Source organism: Dama dama, chromosome 7 (assembly GCF_033118175.1).
Source record: "Dama dama isolate Ldn47 chromosome 7, ASM3311817v1, whole genome shotgun sequence".
Taxonomy (NCBI): domain Eukaryota; kingdom Metazoa; phylum Chordata; class Mammalia; order Artiodactyla; family Cervidae; genus Dama; species Dama dama.
Window position 1 is genome coordinate 39,029,079 of NC_083687.1, and position 22,613 is coordinate 39,051,691.

General features: G+C 38.8%; 1 protein-coding gene across 5 annotated transcripts in view; it reads right to left on the reverse strand.

Moving 5' to 3' along the window:
- The window catches only part of CDKAL1 (CDK5 regulatory subunit associated protein 1 like 1), a 579,065-nt gene that overhangs the window by 184,841 nt on the left and 371,611 nt on the right, over positions 1-22,613 (reverse strand). For all 5 annotated transcript variants that reach the window (XM_061147519.1, XM_061147518.1, XM_061147516.1 and 2 more), the window contains one exon: positions 9,021-9,166. In XM_061147519.1, coding sequence (XP_061003502.1) covers positions 9,021-9,166 — 146 coding nt within the window. The remainder of the gene's footprint in view (positions 1-9,020; positions 9,167-22,613) is intronic.

The window sequence follows — 22,613 nt, forward strand, 5'->3', positions numbered from 1 at the left end:
CCAGTCCATCCTAAAGGAGATCAGTCCTGGGTGTTCATTGGAAGGACTGATGTTGAAGCTGAAACTCCAATACTTTGGCCACCTGATGCGAAGAGCTGATTCATTTGAAAAGACCCTGATGCTGGGAAAGATTGAAGGCAGGAGGAGAAGGGGACCACAGAGGATGAGATGGTTGGATGGCATCACCAACTCAATGGACATGAGTTTGAGTAAACTTTAGGAGTTGGTGATGGACAGGGAGGCCTGGTCCATGGGGTCTCAAAGAGTCGGATATGCCTGAGCTACTGAACTGAATTGAACCTTATCTAAACTGGAGTGCTACATGCAACAGAACCAAAAAGTATGGCAGTTTAGTAGGGCAGGAGGTAGAAAGAGCTCACAGTGCAGGCTGGAAAGCTAATTAATGTTACAAGTTGGCAAAACACTTGGTCAAATTGTCACCTGCTGAACCTTGGGAGACAAACCAAATGTTAACTAAGTCTGTGCAGTAGAATTGTTACAAATGCTGCAGCAATAGAATTGTTAGGAATGATTCAGAATGTTAAATACTATTTGGCTTCTCCTTGCTGTTCTTAGCCACAAGGAACAGACTTGGGCTAGCCAGCTGCAAGCTGAGATGGAAGAAAACAGAGCTTTTCTATGAAAATCTTTGTGAATTACAGTCTAATTGGACTGAGAATACTGTGATTTTGAGGTCTGCAGGTCTGCAAAAGCCAAGGAAGACTCTGGCTACAATACCATGGAAGATGGAACTGGTGACCCGTCATACACTAGCCCCAGTTTACCAGCAGTGATGGGATTAAGAGGGTTTTAGATGGTCTCATCAGTAAGTTCAGAGGAGGGAGATAAAGAGGCCAGAGGTCAATAAATAAGACAGCCTTCAGGTTCAAAACTATGTCCAGACATGACTTTTGACTACACTTGTTCATGGAACTGACAAGAAACAAACAGACTGAAAGCATACTAAATTTTTGAGGGGATCAAATTGCTAAAGATACAGCAGGATGCCATGTATAGACTGGACAGCTCTTAAAGCAATTTCCACGTCTCTCAGCACCAGAAGGAAGCAGGGATGGGAGTGTTTGAACCCAGACACACGATCACATTGCTTACTGTCTTTCTCAGATATGGCCATGAAGGCCTGCCAACTGGGGAGCTGCCCCCACAGAAGGAAATCAGGGCTTATCAGATGGGACAACAAAGAATGTACTTCAGTACTAGGCCAGAAAATCTTCATGATTTCTACCAAGCAGGGTTTGTTAATTCCCACCAAATGGTAGCGGAAATGTGTTTCCCATTCTCCCGTTCTTCAAATGGGGACTTTAAAAGTTATAATACTCATCTTATTTTTATTCCATTTTAAACAAAGACTTTACACCACTCTTTAGTTTATAGCATCAGTCCACAGAAAGCCAAATCTGGACCTTCTAAAAAGGAAGGAGCATCAACCACAAATCATGGTACAGTAGGACAGGGTAACTAGATGGGGCTTGGGTTATCTCTCAGATAAAGGATGAGCTCTGTATATAGCAAGAAGAGTGATCAAACGGGACAGGCTGAGACAGAGACCACTAGTTGTTCCCTACTATCTCACCTACTTTCACTTCCAACAGAGGTCTTCATTTACAAATGGGGACAAAGCCACTCAAAATAAAGGTTACCTTTCTTAGCCTTTCTTTCTGCCAAGTGCAGACACATGACTAGGTTCTGACCAACTGGATATAAACAAAGTAACACGTATGACTTTCAGAAAGCATTTAAAGAGAAGGAACACATACTCTTCCTTGCCTCTCACATTCCTACAGACTAGAAAGCAAATCTGACGGCTGGCGCTCAATCTTGGACCATGAGATGAAAGCTTTATCCTGCCTGCATCCCTGATATGCCCAAGCCTTATAAAGCCCTACTTCCTAGCTCTGGACTTCATTTACATGACTGAAAAATAAACTACTTTCTTTATGCCATTATTATTTTTTTTTCCTGTCATTCACAGACAAGCTGAACCATGACTTTTATATTCATAAATATACGTGTTGTTTTTGTTCCAGTTATTATAGCGTTAGGCACAAAACAGATAAATAAAAAACTGAATCATTTAATTAACATTATTAGAATCAGATGGAAGACTGAAACAGTAGAAACTGAAGATCTAGTCCTATAATGAATTAAATCACTATGGGATTTCAATAAGTCTTTTTAACCATGTGAACCTTGACTTTCATCCTATAGTGCAGATTGAAAACACCTAACCTACATATTTGCCTAGGTTTCTGTGACAACATTATAACAATGTGTGAGCCTTATGAAATAAAAGAAGCACTCTGATAGGAAAAATGCTTACTGTTGGTACATGACTTTACAGTCTCTAATGTTTACAAGAAAACACTTAGGTAGAGAAAACATACAATGGATTGAAGGAAGGTAACATCTCAGTTTCTACAAGAAATATTATATTACAATCATTTTACAAAAGAAGGTGGGAAGAGGTTAGGGGTGATGAGACTTTTCTCTTATCTGGGCTAGAAGGAAAATAGCTAAATCAATAGAAAAGTTAATTACCTTCAAACCAATGAGTCAAGTTTGGGGTAATCCACAAGTAAAATGGTATTTACCATATAATGTCAAAATCTTTCAAATATAATACCATGTTCAAAAAGAAAAAAGTAATTGCTTTTTGACCAGGTAACTGCTCCAATGATACGCATTCATTCTCTTGAAAAAATTTAAAAGCAGCAAGGGAGAGAAGGGAGAAGAGCAGAACTTTACTACCTCTGAAAAAAATCTGACAAAAGATAAAAGTGTGAAAAAGACGCTAGGGTCTCCCCAAAATAACAACCGAGTTAAAGATATTAAAGATGATGATAAAGAGCCAGAAAATATATTTGAGGGAAGTGTTTTGCCTAAGTTATTTTGGAGGTGGGTATTCAGTGAACAGAAACACATCTGGGAAGGCATCTGGAAGAAAACTTAATTACCGAATCCTTCTTGAATCACCCTTCTTCTTTTTTTGGCAATTTTCTTTTCTTCTATTCTGACAAATATTGCTAGTTTCCAAGCCACTAGGAATAAAACTAGATGGAGGTGGGAGGGGATGGAATAAAATACAAGTTTAATATAATCTGCCTTTTATCAGATTGTGCTCCACTATGGGCACAGGAAAGGAAGAAAAAGAACTCAGCATGCTAAAAAGAGAGCAGTACTTTTTTTCAGCTAGATGGACAAAGCAGGGCACAGGACAGACTGGACGTGGTAACTCCACGACTCACTTAGAGAAACCAGCCTGCCCCAGTGACCCCGGCTTCGTGCCCTTGTGACCCTTCGCTGTCGGAGTGGAGAGTGGAGAGATCAGAGGTCAGAACTTTCTCTGCAAAGCTGCCACTTCACCTCTGCTTTGTTTTCACCACTAGAAGATTCCTCTTTAACCCCTGAGTGCTCACTAGTTATTGGTTGTTGGCATTTCACTGGGAAATCTGAGTATAGTAAACTTACGGGTGTGTGAATGGATATCACAGGACGGAAGGGACAAATGATAAAGGTAAATTCTGAGACAGCAAATATCATAAAATTATAAGGCAACACAAAGATGCTATCATATGGTGTGACTTACTTTAGACCCATGCAACTTGCAAGTAAAAATAAACTGGTCATTAGTTCACTCACATTTCATTTATTGAGTAAGGGACATGAAATTTTTTTTTTTTTTTAAGTCCACTGTGTATCTATAGGACTTCGCTGGTGGCTCAGATGGTACAAGAATCCACCTGTAATCGGGGAGACCTGGGTTCGATCCCTGAGTTGGGAAGATCCTCTCGGGGAGGGTGTCATATCACATCTTCTTTTTTAAACTAATTAATTTATTCTAATTGGAAGATAATTACCTTACAATATTGTGATGGTTTCTGCCATACATCGACATGAATCAGCCATAGGTATACATGTGTTCCCTCATCCTGAACTCCCCTCCCACCTTCCTCCCTACGCCATCTCTCTGGGTCCCAGAGTCCTGACTTTGGGTGCCCTGCTTCATGCATGGAACTTGCACTGGTCATCTATTTTACATATGATAATACACAGTTCAGTGCTATTCTCTCAAATCATCCCACCCTTGCCTAGGAGATGAATCTTGTCTCCCATGTTTAAGGTCTACTTAACATAAACCGCAAGGCCACTGGACTTTTAACAAAATAATTTGTATAAACAGTTAGGTCTTTTAATTCATAAACTATTTCATTTCTTAAGAGGCATCTATCAATAGGACATTCTTGCTTGTTCCGTTCACACATTCATGTGTGAATCTGAGGACTAAGCAGTTCTTTAACTTAGCATTAGAACACATGATTGAGAGGAGAACTCTGCATGTTATCATTTTTTAAACATGTATGACAATATGTAGTTTTCATTGGGGAGTGACTGTGTAAATTCAACACAGCTCAAATGGGGAAGGACTCAAAGTTTATATCTAAGGCCCCAAGGTCCCGGGAACCCTCATTACAATCTCCTCATATATCATGATGAAAAATTCTCTCTTTGGGAGGTAACTCTTTAAAATTACACGAGAAAACAAAAGTAAATGATTCAAATTTTCTACTTTCTTAAATCCCAGTATTATCTTAAGAAGACAACAGAGAAACCAGTAAAGTGACAGGGAATGAAAGTAAATTTATGAGGTATTTACTAAAAATTATAAAAACACAAATCTCTTGAAAACTCGAATTGCATCTCATGCTTTGTTCTATATAGTTTCCTTCCATATCCCTATAAATCCCATTACATCTTTCAAGAAATCATCTTATTCATTTAAATAAAAACATCAAAGGACTACAGTTAATTTTCCAACTAGATTAATAAATTTGAATAGAATAATTTCAGTCATGTGAGTGTCTGCTCATGACCAGCTGTTTTAAATTAGGACATTAAGTAATTCAGACACTCTTCTTTGCAAAGGTTGCATGATTTAATAAAGTCCCATATGCCTGCACACGTGCCAACACTGCTAGGTTATCTTCAATCCAGCTGCTGTTATGATAGTAGCTGCCAACTTTCAACCAACTGAAGAGAATAATGAATCAGCTTCAAGTTGGCTCATACGTAAACTTCTACTGCTCCTAGCTAAAACATGGGCCAATTTCAACTGTAAAGAAAATTAATTAAAAAGATTTCACCTCTGCTGTTTGAGAGACATGGCACCACAAATACTGCTGAATGAGGAGTTTAAGAGCGTGCAGCTTCAGGTAAAATCCCATAGTGTGGATTTCACTCTTAAATGCAGTGGGTTGTTTTAAAGATTGGATTTTTTTGAAGAAACAGATTAGGAAATGCCTCGTCCCTAACTCATAACATGATTATTTGAGAAGCCTCACACTGCTGGAGAAAAAATGAATTAATGTGACTCTTTATTTGTTAAACGTTCATTACAGAAAAGGCTTCAGAGGAAACAAGATGCAAATAAAAAGGGCCACATTTATACAGAAGCTAAAAAGCAAAAGAGGCAAGTACCAGACCTACCACTTTCAGTGAGCACCATTGTCAAGTATTTAGTATGAGGCACAAAACAGGGCAACATAGCATCCGGTCCTATCACTTCATGGCAAACAGAAGGGAAGTATTTTCTTGGGTTCCAAAATCACTGCAAACAGTGGCTGCAGCCATGAAATTAAAAGATGCTTCCTTTGTGGCAGGAAAGCTGTAACAAATCAGGACAGCATATTAAAAAGCAGAGATATCACTTTGCTGACAAAAGGCCATATAGTGAAAGCTATGATTTTTCCAGTAGTCACGTACAGATGTGAGAGTTGGATCATCAAGAAGGCTGATTGTTGAAGAATTGACGCTTTAGAACTATGGTGCTGGAGAAGACTTGAGAGTCTCTTGGACTGCAAGGAAATCAAACCTGTCAATTAATCCTACAGGAAATCAACCCTGAAAATTCATTGGAAGGACTGAAGCTGAAGCTGAAGCTCCAACACTTCAGCCACCGGATGCAAAGAGCTGATTCACTGGAAAAGACCCTGATGCTGGAAAAGACTGAAGGCAGGAGGAGAAGGGGACAAAAGAGGATGAGACGGTTGGATGACATCACTGATTCAATGGACAAGAGTGTGAGCAAACCCCGGGAGATAGTGGAGGACAAGGGAACCCGGTGTGTTGCAGTCCATGGGACTGCAAAGTCAGATACGACTTACAGACTGAACAACAACACAGGAGCAACATGGTAATATCAGACCTTCTTTCTAAGAATGACAACACTGTATTAAATTTTAATAAACACTGGGTGAAACAACTATGTGCTGGATCAGTTACCCAGACTAGTGTCCTATAGAAATCCATGAAACTTTGGTGTTTCCAAGAAGCAGGAATCTATTTGGCTTGAAGTTATGCTAGATTTTTATAGGGAAAAATAAGCAAATGTCAGAGCTTAAAATATTTCATTTATTCCTACATATCCATCATCACTGGAAATGATTCACTGGATAGATGGACTGAGAGGACAGGAAAAGTTTTCTACTAAAGAGTAAAGTTAGACTGGAGTCTGCACAAGAGTGAGCCTATACTAGTCTAAGCAAGAAGACAGTTTGGACAAAACATACAATTTTTTGTTTCTGATGAACTGTCTAAAACTATAAATAGTACAAGAGTTAATTTAAAAAAGAAGTTTAGATCCTAACTGGCTAGACTTGTATTTTCCAGTTTCAGTGATTCACAGCACCTGAAACTGAAACTGTGGATGGCTGGGTGGGATGGGCTATCTTCTCCAGGAATCTCTAATTCCCTCTTGTAGGGACCTCTGTTATTTCTAGTGCTGGAAATCCTGGGTAGGTTCTGGAGTCTTCTAGACAGTTTGGGTAATTCTAGGAAACCTCTGTGGATGCCTCAGAGTAATTCAGAATCCAAAGAAAGAAAAAATGAGCTCAGCACTATTTTCTAATACCTTGACGTCATCCATCTTTTGACCCCTATTTAGCTCATAGATGCTGCTGAAAGTGTTCAAGAGGCAACAGATTTAAAAGGTCCATCTTTGGAGTAGCATAAAAGGCTAGAACTTGTCAGGAGATTGTTGCCCAGTTAAGCAGCCACAGTAAGTCCCCAAACAACTGAGTCAGCACTCACCCAAATGGAGGCAAAGGAAGCTGTTGATTCCTTTACCTCACTGAATCACATTAATAAAACTATTTGGAAAGTGCTCTTGTCTATTTTGCACAATAGGCTACATGTCTGCTCTCGGCAAAATCTTGTGCAAATGTATGAACCATGTGCTTATCTGCTATTGCTACTGCATTACCTGCTACTGCTCTAGTAAGCAAGAGGCAAGAAATTTCACAGGTGTTAACCCTTTATTTGAGGCTTCCTAGGTGGCCCAGTGGTACAGAATCCTCCAGCCAAAGCAGCAGACTCTGGTTCGATCCCCAGGTCAAGAAGATGCCTTCAAAGAGGAAATGGCAACCCACTTCAGCATTCTTGCCTGGAGAATTCCCTGGACAAAGGAGCCTGACGAGCTACAGTCCTTGGGGTCTCAGAAGAGTCAGACACGACCAAGCACAGCACATATCACAACAGTTTATTTGTAATTCTGAAAACAAGACGTTCACCAATACTGGTGTGCCCAACTTGTCTGCACATGAGACAACTTTACCTAGAATAAGCTAGAACAGATTCAAAGGAGGGACACAGGCCAACAACAAACATCTAAAATAAAAATCCTTCTTCTTAAAAAAAAAAAAAAAAAAAAAATCCTTATTCTTTAGCTTCACCCTCAGTTCTCAAGATCAGGAAGTATTAGAGAGTCATCATTATTCTGTTTTCTACTTTGAAAGTTGTATATACTTAATGATTATAATTATGAAATCCTAGAATAAGTATACTTTCCATTCACTGATTTGAATATTTGAACAATTAGCTGGATTTGCTTGAATGCAAACCAAGTGTCTTTATTTCTGGTGGTTAGGATAATCAAGAAACGCCTAGAGGTGAAAGAAAAAAATTAGACACATAAAGGGAAGATGAGGAAGGAAGGAGAAAGTAAACAGAAGAAAAAGGTTCATATGTAGTCAGGATAAGTGACTAATTGAAGGTGGAAAAAATAATTGCTTACAATTTGTATAAAGCAATCATATCCAGTAGTACTTGGTACAAAGGTACATAATTATAAACAAGATGGAAATAACGAGTTGTATTTTAATTAAGAAAAACAACAGAGGAAAAATTATGGGAAAAAAATTATGGAAAGTAGAAAGACCCATGCCACAAATATGCCAAGATAAATGACATACTCCCCAAGGGGAGAATAGTGCCCTGGACTTGAGAACGTTCGAATGACCTTGGCCGGCACTATTTCCTGCCTTGTATAATCATAGAAGGCATTCAACCCTTGGTGATGATGAGAAGTAGGATTTTTAAGAATATAATTATAGGCTGCAAGTGTTTTCTGTGGAAGCAAAATTATCATTCATGTCTGAGATTGTGTAAATATGCCTTAATTTTGGTCAATGGCAATTTGAACTTTAAAAAAAACAGAATCTCAAAACCTCCTTATAAAGCTCCATTCTTCAAGAAAACTATAGGGGTAAGTGTGTAAAAGCAAAGACGTTCCCAGATACTCTTCCAAAAATGCTATTTCGTAGAAAATTATCTCTTTTGTAGTGACATGATTTGACCTATCTCCATGTCAGAAACAGTTGACAACTTCAAAAAGCCACATGAAAGGAGATGTAAGCAGAGCAAAGCTAAAGCAGTTTTCATCTTCTAGGTCAGGTACAGAAATGATCACAATGCACATTACCTTGGGAAGACTGGCAACCTCACACAAATTAATGGTGTGTGATGCACAGATGGAAGGTGGATACAGCTGAGAGGAAAGAAGAAACCACATCAAGGGCGTCTAAGGAAAACTTAAAGGCTTTGAAAGCTTCAAAAGTCTCACCTCTCTCTGGTGCCTTTAATTGTGGCTACCATAAGTGCATTTTTGCCACATGCTTTTAAAAGAAAAAAGAAACGGTGATTTTCTTAAGTGCTAACAGACTTACTTGTCTTTCAGAAAATCCACCACTCTTTTGAAGTCAGCCACGCAGTATTCTCTTTTCATTTCCATGAGCACAGTGTCAGAGGCAGACTGGACTGGTATGTGCAGAAAAGCATAGACTCGGGGGTGATGAAGGATTTTTGCCATTTCCTTGAGAAAGATGGAAGGAGAAAACATTAATCATTTTAACAAATCAGAGAAGGGTTTCCCTCAGATCAACTCTCCCAAGTGCAAGTGAATAAGCACAGCTGAAAACAGACCAGTCCTCTAGGCTCCTCACGTGAAGTCCACTGGCTGCACTCTAGGACGACATCTGGAAGTTTAACACGACTTCCAGAGGATTCAACAGAAGAGCTATTTCCTCATGGTCATTGCCTCTCTCAGGTGACAGAGATAAACTCATGTAAATCCTAGAGACTAAAAAGATTTCTGAGTTCTTCAAAATAAGCACCACTCCTCCCTTGCCTCAAGGCAGTGTTATATTCTGGCCTGTTACATTAGCAGCAGAAACAACAATATTTAAGGCAAACAGTTGAAGCTGTAGAATCCTGAGTACTTGAATAAAGTTCCCAAATTTACAGCAAGCCAACACTTTTTTTTTTAATACTAAAGAAGAAAAACAAATCTGTGCCTCACCTGTTTCTCTTTCAGCTAGTTAGCAAACACTTATTTTTGAGCATGCAAAAGGCACAGGATCAGACAACGAAGCCAATCAATTCACCTCTGGTCACCTACTGGCATCTACCTATAAGCTGCAGTTTCAAAGAGGAGAAAGAAGGGAAGAGCAGGAAGAAGAATCTGTTTGGCAAAGTTAAAGAGAGCAGGTTTGAGTGAAATCATTAGGAAATACATAGATTGTTCTAAATTCCTCCAAGGATGTGAAGTGGGCAGGAAAAAGAATGGTAAAACAAAAACTGAGGTAAGGAAACCATTTATGTGAGCAATAAGAAAAATATGACGAACTTATGGCCCATCAATGGTGGGGGAGGTGGGGGCAAGGGGGGAAGAGAGGGAGATGAGAGAGAGAGTGGTCACTAAGGGTCCGAAAGAGATAATGTCAAAACAGGAACTGCTCTTTAATAACTTGCATGTGTCCAGTGATTTTAGTTTTCAAAGTACCATACTGCACTCTCACATCTGCTGTCTAATTTTATCATTAGAAAAGCATTTTGAGGGATCTTGTGGAGTCAAAGAGCCACCTAATTCCATAGAGGTGACTGCCTCTTTGCTATTCGGGGCTCAGTCATATATATGTATCACCCATGCCCTTTGTCCCCTTCATTTTCTTTCCACTGACTATGAATACTAGTATTTTGACCAAAGTGGAAGAAAAGAATGACAAACTCAAGCGACTTAGTTTCTTAGCAGCAGCTTAGTTGGTTTAAAAAAATCCTTCTGATTAAGAAATTCAAATAACCAAATGATATTACTCATGGATATCCTTTATCGACCTTCTCTTTCGGGAATTAATTGGGATATACGACAGCGACTAACACACACAAACACGCTGTGTTAAACATAGATTACTAAATTGGAACTGAAGTTCAAGAATTTATTTGGCAGCAAATAACTGGCTAACACATTACCTGAAGTTCTCCTTTACAAAACCTACATTTCTTGGCTGGGTATTTAGTCAGAAGGCTCCTCACCTCCTTATTCAAGATTACCATTTATAAGGTTATGGGAGGCAGGGCTGAACATTTAACATCACTACTGACTCTGAGTAAATACACTGGCCTCCTGCTATGATTCTCTCCGTCTTTCAGGTTTTTTACACCTGAGTATCAAGATTCTCGAACAGTGTGAAAAAAAACAATTATACAAAAATCTCTGTTTTCTAAAGGGGCAGGACTCAGCTTTGGCTAACTTGCAATGTACATACTATGGCAAAAAAAAAATGACACCTTTACAAGTAAAACACTTTGTGAATTAAAGTTCTACTCTCAGTCTCTGTGCACTGGTTTTCTCATCTGAAGAATGAAGACAGTGGTAATACCCACCTCATAGAGTTACTGGGCTATGGTAAGACTAAGACAACCCAGTAAAGTGCTTATATGTTAGCATTTAAGACATAAATTATCTAACATTCTTCTTCTTCGGAGAATGTTTAAAACTCATAGTTACACAGTTTCATACATGTTAATGAATCATCAATAAACAGAATAGTTTTTCAACAAGGTAGCTTCCTTAACTAGTAAGTGAAGGAGCGATAACTTGTACTGATTTGCAAAAAATAAATTTGGAAGGGGTTCCCAGTGAACATGACCTGGGGCCAGAAAGGGTGCAGTTTCTGTTGGAAACACTCAGGGTGGCCCTTCCAGTATAAACAGGATACTTCACTAGATGAAGCATTGCCCTATTACAATATGACAATTTTCAAATTAAAACATTAATAGAAAACAAGCAGGATAAATTTGGTGGGTTTTCCCCCCTTTGGCTCTCAAAGTAAGATTTCCCAACAGTAATTATCTTCAGCTTCATACTACAGACTTTGTAACTTCATAAAGGTAGATTCCAAAACATAAAATAAAAATAAGCTCGCCCCTTGCATAAAGTCTATACTTTTACCACTAGAAGAACCACAACTTAATGTATATTAACATAACCCAAAGAGACAAGTAGATATTTTTTGTATTGTTTTTCCTTCCGTCCCTCTTCTCACTTAATGCTGTTGGTTACATACACTCCAATACTTTGGCCAACTGATGCGAAGAACTGACTCACTGGAAAAGACCTGATGCTGGGAAAGATTGAGGGCAGGAGGAGAAGGGGACGACAGTGGATGAGATGGTTGGATGGCATCATTGACTCAATGGGCTTCATTTGGAGTTTGAGCAAACTCCAGGAGATAGTGAAGGACAAGGAAGCCTGGTGTGCTGCACTCCATGCAGTCACAAAGAATTGGACATGACTGAGTGACTGAACAACAAATGAATAATCTTTGGGCTACTTCCCCTTTCAAAATTCTCTATTTTTAAGGTTTAGTTTGGAGTTCCAGATTCTCCGGTATAAGGGATGACTTCTTATTTCGTGATGCCTCAGCAACCTGTTCCTGCTATCACCAACGTATTTCCTTAAATCTACCATGCAACATGGCCATGCATCTCCCAAACAGAAGGTCTACAAGGGCAGTAATCAAGTCTTATTCCACTCGCTGGATTCTACAATGGCTAGGACTATGCCAAGTATACACTACACCAAACATATAAATGGAGATTTAAGTCAAAACTACATCCACATACAAAGAGAAAGATTTAAAATATAATTGATGTTTGACAGGAAAACAAACTTTCCACTAGCTCCACTTGGCTAAAGCAGGTAGATAAGCACATAGTCAGGTATACAAGCAGATAATTGGCCTGCCTTAATTGCAGATCTTTGGTTACCTGATACAGTCCAGTCACTGGAAAAGACCCTGAGGCTGAGAAAGGGTGAAGGCAAAAGGAGAAGACAGGGAGTCCTGGCGTGCTACAGTCCATAGGGTCACAGAGAGTCAGACACAACTTAGCGACTGAACAGCAACAAACAATTTTAGAAGCCAAGATCAGGTACTTTCTAGGTAGCCCCACCACGGGTTATTGCTCTAAAAATCTGCTGGAGCTTTGGATTAAAATCACAGTGTATATTCTTACGGAAGTAATTTACAAATGGTGCACTCAAGAACAGCAGTCAAGAGCAACCCTAAGCTCTGAGGTGGGTAATAGAGACTGAAAGCAGAGATATCACTCTGCCAACAAAGGTCTGTATATTAAAGGCTATGGTCTTCCCAGTGGTCACGTACAGTTGGGAGAGCTGGACTGTAAAGGCAGAATGCCAAAGAACTGATGCCTTTGAACTGTGGTGCTGGAGAAGACTTCTGAAAGTCCCTTGCACAGCAAGATCAAAACAGTTGATCTTAAGGGAGATCAAACCTGAATATTCACTGGAAGGACTGATGCTGAAGCTGAAGCTCCAGTATTTTGGTCATCTGATGCAAACAGATGATTCATTGGAAAAGTCCCTGATGCTAGGAAAGATTGAGGGCAGGAGGAGAAGAGGGCATCAGAGGATGAGATGGTTAAACGGCATCACCAACTAAATGGACGTGAATTTGGGCAGACTCCAGAGATGGTGAAGGACAGTGAGACCTGGCGTATTGCTACAGTCCATGGGATCATAAAGAGTTGGACACGACTGGGTGACTGAACAACAGCAATAAAACAGGCAAGTATGTGAGCAGGCATGTGTGGGTCTGTATGTGTGTGCACATGCCTGTGTGTGTTTGGAGGAGCCCTTGTAACAGCTAGCATAGAAACAGTATCTATTAATATTTTAATACAAGCTCATTTTTAATGTGAGGGTTGAAGTATCAAGGCTGCTTAAAATACAAATGCTGACTACTTTGTAGGTAAGGACCACAGAATGCCTAACAGATCAAGAAAATAGTATTTCTATCTGGTGTTTTCATATGGAGTTTTCCTATTACAAGCTGGTAATCATCTCAGTGTTTGTGATTTTTTAATGAACTTAAAAAGCAAAGAAAAAAATAATGAATGAAAACAGGCTTAATTTTGAAAAGTAATTTATATATGATATATTTTTAAAAAACAATGTTAAGTCTCATGTTTATTGCGCTGCAATTATCAAATTAGTCATCATTTTCTACCTGGGTACTGAATATATATACACTAGGACCCAACAAAGTCACTCAGTGTGTGAGAGTGTATAATATACATTAATATTTGCATTCAGATGCCCCTGCAGTTCATTCACAGGGAAAGCCCTCTCAGATTATAACTTTGTTAGGAAGTATATGCATACTTACAATGCAAAATTTAACATTGCTATTGTTCTTTTTAGCTAACTTAAGATACATGAGCTAACCTAAGAAGTAAGCATACACAATATACATAAACTAACCTAAGAATACCTTAAAAAATAAAAAAGAAACTATGCCATTTACCCTTAGGAATTAAAAAATAGTTTATTTGATATATAAATACATACCATACCATTCACTCATAAAAAGTAAGCAATTATTAATAAATGTTTTTTAGCATATTCACAGGATGGTGCAGTGTGCCTGGAAAATTTTTATCACTCAAAAGTAAACTCCACCCAGCAATCCCACTCCTAGATATACACCCTGAGGAAACAAAATTGGAAAAGACACATGTATCCCATCGTTCACTGCCGCACTATTTACAATAGCTAGAACATGGAAGCAACTTAGATGTCCATCGACAGATGAGTGGATAAAGAAGTTGTGGTACATATACACAATGGAATATTACTCAGCCATAAAGAAACCACATTTGAGTCAGTTCTAATGAGGTGGATGAACCTAGAGCCTATTATACAGAGTGAAGTAAGCCAGAAAGAGATAGATAAATATCGCATGCTAACGCATATATACGGAATCGAGAAAAATGGTACTGAAGAATTTATTTGCAGGGCAGCAGTGGAGAAACAGACATAGAGAAAAGACTTATGGACATGGGGAGAAGGGAGGAGAGGGTGAGATGTATGGAAAGAGTAACATGGAAACGTATATCACCATCTGTAAAGTAGACAGCCAGTGGGAATTCGCTGTGTGGCTCGGGAAACTCAAACAGGAGCCCTGCATCAACCTAGAGGGCGGGATGGGGAGGGAGGTGGGAGGGAGGTCCACGAGGGAGGGGACAGATGTACACCTGTGGCTGACTCATGCTGAGGTTTGACAGAAAACAGCAAAATTCTGTAAAGCAACTATCCTTCAATTAAAAAATAAGTAAGTTTAAAAAATAAGTAAACTCCATTTGGGGTGAAACTTTCTGTTGCCCATAAAACTACATTCCTCTGTCCCGTGTTCTAGTTTTGTAACTGATACACATTTCCATTCCAATGCGTATTGAAAAGTGGTTAATAGAAAGGACTCAGCAGTCTGAGCAGGCTTAGGCTCTAAATCTAGTTATTCCGTTTACTGTTCTTCACTGTGGACACATTATTTCAATGTCTCTGAATGCTTGTTTTCTTCATTCATAAAATGACAGTGTATCAGTAGGATGCATCTGGTGATGATGTATATTATCTCAAAACTTGGTGGCTTGTAACAACAAAAATGTAACTCTTCCTCATATTACAGGAATGTCATGGACTGGTTGAAGCTTTGCTTAAGTAGCTTTCACTTCCAATGTGGAAGAGGGGGAAGCAAAGAGAGACACAAGAGAATCATCAGCTTGAACCATATGCCCAGAAATCGTGCCTGTCACTTCTGCGTGCGTTTCACTGACCAGTGCAGGTCTCACAGCTACTCTCAGGTTTAAGAGGCAGAGATTCTAACGCAGAGGAAGGAGAGGCAGAGGTTCCCATCACGGAGAGGGAAACCAGAATGTCTGGTAAGCAGTGACACAATCTACCAGAGAAATAATAAAAAATATCTACACCAAAGAGGGAGGGGTCAGATGAGATATACATAAAGTACTCAGTGGAGTGCCTGACACAAGTGAGCGCTCCTTCATCAAAGCAGGCTGTTACGTGTTCACATGTTTAGAAAACGCAAAGGAGGTTACTGCCTTGTTTGCATCCCCATCCCAGAGACACAGTTTGCTGTTTAATAAACACTTGTTTTGCTGCATCATTTTACATACCAAGCATCCGTAACTAGAACAGAGAAATCACCAGAACATACTTTCCACTCTATTCCATGTGACACATGAAACAAAAGTTATCTGAAATTAGCATCATTTGGGATAATTAGATCATAAATAAAGGAGAGCTGAATATTTCTAGACAGATCTTTAACATCTGCCTTCTGATTGGATTCTTTAATTGGGGCTTCCCGGGTGGTGTTAGTGGTAAAGTACCCACCTGTCAATGTTAATTATTTATTTACTTCATATTAAAGAGAAGCCAACTGAACTGTCTGAGTTGAATGCTCAGTCTAACTAGGTTGAATGTATCAATACTATCCCTATTAAATTGATCAGGTATTGATTTGTTCTTTTAGTGTTTGGTAGACATGGTCTTTTTTTAAGGGAAAAGTATATATACTTTTCAAAGTACACACACACACACACACACATATATACACACACATACTTGTTTTCTACCATATACTTGTTCATGTTATATAGTGTTTGAATCACAACAGATTTTGTTGTTAGCTTTCTTCTGTTTTATCTTATTTTAAAATTAGTACAGTAAACCTGACTTTTTTCCTATGTGTTCAGTTTCATGAATTTTAATATATGTGTAGGTTTATGTAACCATCACCACAGATATAAGAGCTCTCTCTTGATTTCTTGGCCTTAGCAGAATAGAGTAATAATTTAAAAATAAAGCAAACCATTGATAATATCAGTTGAAAATAAATGTGTGCATAATTACAACTCTTAGCGTTTTGACATTTAGATTAACATATACTCTTATCTTCATAATGTAAAGTCTGATTACTGACTCTGACACTGAGGTGAAGTGGTAATGGTAAAGGAGCACCAAGGTCCTGTTAACATTTCTGTGAAAGCTAATGAGGACAGACATTCTGTCTTCACTTATTTTAATGCAAATACTGAAAATGTTAACTCTCTGCAGTTTAGAAGTGAATTTCCTATTATAATTAAGTTATAGATCAAGTGTAAATTGGAATCTGTTCACAATATCGACTCCTTTTCATTTGGGATATAAGGATGGGAAATGTTCTCTTTTTATGCTCCCTAGTTCACTTTCTAATGCTATTAATGAGAATTCATCTTTAGATGGCTGACAAGAAGTTTGCGTGCGGGTGTGCTAAGTTGTTTGAGTCATGTCTGACTCTCTGCCACTCCACGGATTGTAGCTCGCCAGGCCCCTCTGTCCATGGGATTCTCCAGGTAAGAATACTGGAGTCAGTTGCCATGCCTCCCTCCAGGGGATCCTCTCAACCCAGAGATGGAACCCGAGTCTCCTAAAGCTCCTGCACTGTAGACAGATTCTTTACCACTGAGCCACCAGGGAAGCCCCAAGAATAAGTTCAGATGCTGGGAATTGACTTAGTGACTGATACAGTGTCATTAACGATGTAATGGGTAAAATATAACTCTGGTCTTATTTTACATTGACTTATATGACTTTAAGAGTCTTAAAGGGGACTCCGGAAATAGGATCTCCTAGAACACAGGCACTGATTTTGTCTTTAATGCAAATCTTCAAAGAGTTAACATTTTCAGTGTTTGTATTAAAATAAGCGAAGACAAATGTCTGTCCTAATCAAACATTTTACCTTTACCTAGAAACCTTTGTAGGACTTACTCCAAAATAGCCATGTTGATTATTCAACTGAATCATTCCATCATCCATTCATTCAACTATAAATTAATTGTTTAAGTGCCAGGCATTAAGCAAAGAAATGAGGAGATACAGAAAAACACAGTATGCTCTTGGGGTATGTGCATGGATGGTAAAATTGTAGGACAGAAGAGCTAAAGAAGTCTGTACAGAGTGCTCTGGCGGTGAGAATAAAACTACCCAAAAAAGAGATATTTAAAATAACATAATATTGCTACAACAGGGATGAACTTTGAAAACATTATGCTAAGTGAAATCAGCCAGACCAAAAGGAAAAATATTGCATGAGCTCACTTACATGAGGTACCTACAATAGGCACACTCAAGAGAGACAAGCGGGAGAGAGGCACAGCGAGTGTAGTGTTTAATGGGCACAGAATTTCAGTTTAGGAAAATGAACACGTTCTAGAGATGGACTGTGGTTATGGGTGCATAATACTGTGAATGTACTTAATGTCAGTGAACTGTACACTCAAAAACGGCCAACAGGTATACCAACACATAAGATATAAGGCGGTACATCTTATAAAGTGATCCAGTGACCTGTCATACCAGTTCTGCTTTTTTTAATCTAATAATATCAATTCTATCTTTAAAAGTACATTTAGGAAAAGTAATAAGTATGCTTGGAGACCACTTAATGATTCTCTACCTATTCACTCTTTTATCAAATACACCGACTGTAAAATTATTTGTTGAAATTACTTTAAAGAAAGAATCGTTTAAGGGTTGGACTCACTGTTACTCACTTCTAAAATAAAGATGTACATGGTAATTAGTCAACATAAAATAATGAAAAAAACACACTATTCTGTTTTAAAAATGAATGTCCTTATGTTATACAAAGGTAATAGATACTCATTTTTAAGGTTTTGGAAAAACAAAAAAAATAGAGAAAAACAAATCACAGTTAAAGCAAAGTTGTTATTGTTACTATCATCATGAGACAATTATAAAAGTATACTTGATACGATCTAGTGGGCTTAGAAAAACTAAAATGATTTTCAAAGACCAAATATCAAGTTAATAATATTTCTTGACAGTATATCATTCTGTGAGAGCTCTATTTCTTCAGAAATGAAAGAAGCAAAACTTTCTTCTAAGCAGGGTCCAAATCACCCAGGTTCTTACACTCAAGGGATTCCTAATGCTCCCACATTAGCATAACAGGAGAGAGAAACTAGAATATGAAAACAACAAACAAAGGAGAATCAGAGATAAGAATCAGCAAAACAGCTCAGAATCATTCCTGGAGAAGTTATTACCATTGGAGCAGCGTTGTCCCTGGTGCTATGATGAGAGAGTAGAAAAAAACAGACATGGAAGAAATTTCTTTGTTCAAAAAGAAGACAAAAATGAGAATGAAAGTAAAAGGAGAAGAGGGATAGGAAATTCTTCCCCACTCTCAAATTTATTCTAAGGGAATTCTTGCATGGAGAATCCCACTGACAGAGGAGCCTGGCAGGCTACAGTCCATGGGGTCCCAAAGAGTTGGATAAGACTGAAGCCAATTAGTACAAGGGAATTAAAAAAAAAAAAAAAAAAAGGACCATAAGCAGTCATTTAATTGGAATGATTATTAGAGGAAAGGAGAAAGATCTCAGCAGTCTCTGAATCCCATACTATTAAGTGGTACAGTAGCAGTAAAAGTGAAAGTGAAAGTTGCTCAGTCGTGTCTGACTCTTTGTGACCCCATGGAAAGTGGCTGCTCTGTCCATGGAAAGCCAGGCTCCTCTGTTCATGGAATTCTCCAGGCCAGAATCCTGGAGTAGGTAGCCTTTCCCTTCTCCAGGGGATGTTCGCAACCCAGGGATTGAACCCAAGTCTCACGCATTGCAGGTAGATTCTTTACCATCTGAGCCACCAGGGAAGGCCAACAGTCATAGTAATAACACCAGGGATGACAGATAGCCTCCTTAGGTGCCAGGGGGTACCATTTGCTGATTCACACTGAAACCTGGAGAGCTGAGGGGCAAGGGCTTTCAGGGGCGTTTTAGTCCCTTAGGCATCCCCCAAGTTCCAAAGAGGAGACTCAAAGTCTAATTATCCAAGTTAGAGAACGCAGATACAAAGGAAAAGTAGTGAAGCAAGAAAAGCACTAAAAGCTTAAACAATAGTTTAGGGATAAAAGAGAGTCCAAGCTCCTCCTCAAGGGATATACATAACAATCTGACACACACCTTTGAGATGTTCTACAGAAACTTAAGACCCAGACGTGGAAGATGGCAATTACACACTGACCACAAACTGTAGACTTCTGACTGGTACAATCACAGGTGTGTGAACCATAAGGTGGATGATTAAGATTTCTAGAACATCACCCTGTTACCTCACCACCAATGGATCACAGGAAGTCCATGAGCTGCAACCCTCACCCCAAATTCTGTCTTTAAAAAATCCTTCCCTGGAAGTCATCAGGAAGCGCAGGTCTTTGGAGTGGGAGGAGCCATTTCTCCTTCCAAGGCACCCTGCAATGAATGCTATACTTTCCTTCATACAATTTAGTGCCAGCAGACTGGCTTTGGTGACTCAGGAAAGCAGACTCAAGTTTACTTTGATAACAACACTCAGTATCTCATTTAAATTTCTGCACAAACCTAGAGAGTAGTTTTACTGAATCTAAGATTCAGGGAAGTTAAAACCTTGTTCAAGGTCAATGGTACAGCTCTAATGTAAACACAGTCACCCTGACTAAAGTTACAATAGACCAATTCTCAAGTATGCCTCTTTCGCATACATGTTATTTTGAGCTAAAGGTGACTGAGAACCAGCAGGCCCAGGAAAAGTTCAAAAAACGGCGCCTTCATTTTCCTTTGGTAAAAGGAATTTCTACATATAAAATTTCCATTTTTAAAGGTAGAAATTTTGAGCAAAAAAAGATGTAAACATGGAAATTCCACACTGAGAACAAAATTTTAACAATTCCTATCAACAGTGGTGACAGAAGACTCTCGAGAGTCCTTTGACAGCAAGGAGATCAAACCAGTCAATCCTAAAGGAAATCAGTCTGGAATATTCATTGGAAAGACTGATACTGAGGCTGAATCTCCAATACCTTGGCTGAAGCTCCAATACTCTGGCCACCTGATGCAAAGAGCCAACTCATTGGAAAAGACCCTGATGCTGGGAAAGATGGAAGGCAAAAGGAGAAGGGGCTGGCAGAAGATGAAATGGTTAGATAGTATCACTGACTCAACAGACATGAATCTGAGCAAATTCTAGGATACAGTGAAGGACAGGGAAGCCTGGCATGCTGCAGTCCATGGGGTCACAAAGTCGGACATGACTGAGTGAATGGAAAACAACAACAAATCAATGGTGAAGACAAGACTTAAATATGCATAAGAAACCTTTCTAAACAATCCCGGTTCACTATACATTTCCTAGTCACTTTCCCATAACTAGTTTTCCACACCCAGAAGCTACAAATACATTTTCTTCAGTTTTAGCACACGATGGTAAGTAAACCCAAGTTCTAATAACCCTTTAGGGTTACTGACTACTGGGTGCTTCCATGCATGTAGGCGGGAAGCACATGTTAATAACATTTTTTCTCTTACTAATCTATCTTTGGCTACTCTAACTTAGAGAAACCACCTGGAGAACCTTAGATAGGGAGAGAAAAAGATTTTTTACTCTCCTACACTCTGCTCCACCAAAATGTGTCTCACAAATGTGTCCTTACTAAATCTAAAATAATTTTTGAGGAACAGCATTAACTAATTCACATGACAATGTAAACAGTAAATCATTACCAGAAGCAGGGCTGCAAATAAACAGTGAAGAGTTTTCGCTCCAAAACAACACCAAAACCACAAAGACAATTAAAAATGTTCAGTTTGCAAAATTCTCCTTTCGTTTGATTTATTAAAATGTGAATTTTTCCCAAATTGCATGAATTAAATGGCTGTTACTACAGTACTTGAAATTAAAAGGTAACAAATTAATAGACTCTTCTTACTCTTTTGTTATTGAATATGGAATTTGAGTTCAAACTGATAAATGGGTATATGATTTTTACAAAGGAACAAAGAGGACTATTTCTTTTTTGTACTACTTTAATTGTTCTCACTTGGTAAAACTGGCTTCACATGTCAGTTCCTTAACTGGACCTGAAATGAAAGCATTTCCAGTTACTGCATGGTAGGCTAGCTTGTCTAAGAACACCTTAACAGAGTATTTTCTGAGATTTGAATCTGCTGCTTTTTTAAGCACCATGGTTCCAAAGTTATACGATCAGATAGCTTGTCTAGAATTTAAAGAAATATCAGGAAAATTTTTCATTTGATGGCCAAATTTACCTGTTAAGATTTGAGCTACTAGGTTGGTGTAAGCATTAATTGCGGTTTTTGCATTGTTGAAATCTTCCCTTTGATATTGGAATAAACAAATGTGGTTATGTTAAACATCATTTGAATGGGGACTTCTCCTTTATGTTTTTTGCTAAAGATTTATTACTTGATGCTTATTTTATTTTAGACTAGGGAAATGATGTTAGACAAAAAACAAATTTGAGCGATTTTCTTATTTGAGTTCAAAATGGGTCATGAAACAGCAGAAACAACTCACAACATCAACAACGCATGTGGCCCAGGAACTGCTAATGAACGTGCAGCATAGTGATGGTTCAAGAAGTTTCGCAAAGAAGATGAGAGACTTAAAGATGCAGAGTGCAGTGGCTGGCCATTGGAAGCTGACAACGACCAATTGAGAGCAATCATTGAAACTGATCCTCTTACAACTATACAAGAAGTGGCTGAAGAACTCAACATCAGCCATTCTATAGCAGTTTAGCATCTGAAGCAAACTGGGAAGGTGAAAAAGCTCGTTAAGTGGGTGCCTCATAAGCTGACAAAAAACAAAACAAGTCGTTGTTTTGAAGGGTCGCCTTCTCTTATTCTATGCAACAACGATCATTTCTTGATCAGGTTGTCATGTGCGATGAAAAGTGGATTTTATATGATAGCCGGCGATAACCATCTCAGTGCTGGGACCGAGAAGAAGCTCCAAAGCACTTCCCAAAGCCAAACTAGCACCCCAAAAAAGGTCATGGTCACTCTTTGGTGGTCTGCTGCCCATCTGATCCACTACAGCTTTCTGAATCCTGACGAAATCATTATACCTGAGAAATATGCTCAGTGAATCAATGAGATGCTTTGAAAATTGCAACACCTGCAGCCACCATTGGTCTACAGAAAGGGCCCAATTCTCCACAATACTACCCAACCACATGCTTCACAATTGCTTCACAAGTTGAATGAACTGGGCTACAAAGTTTTGCCTCATCTGCCATATTCACCAGACTGCTCGCCAA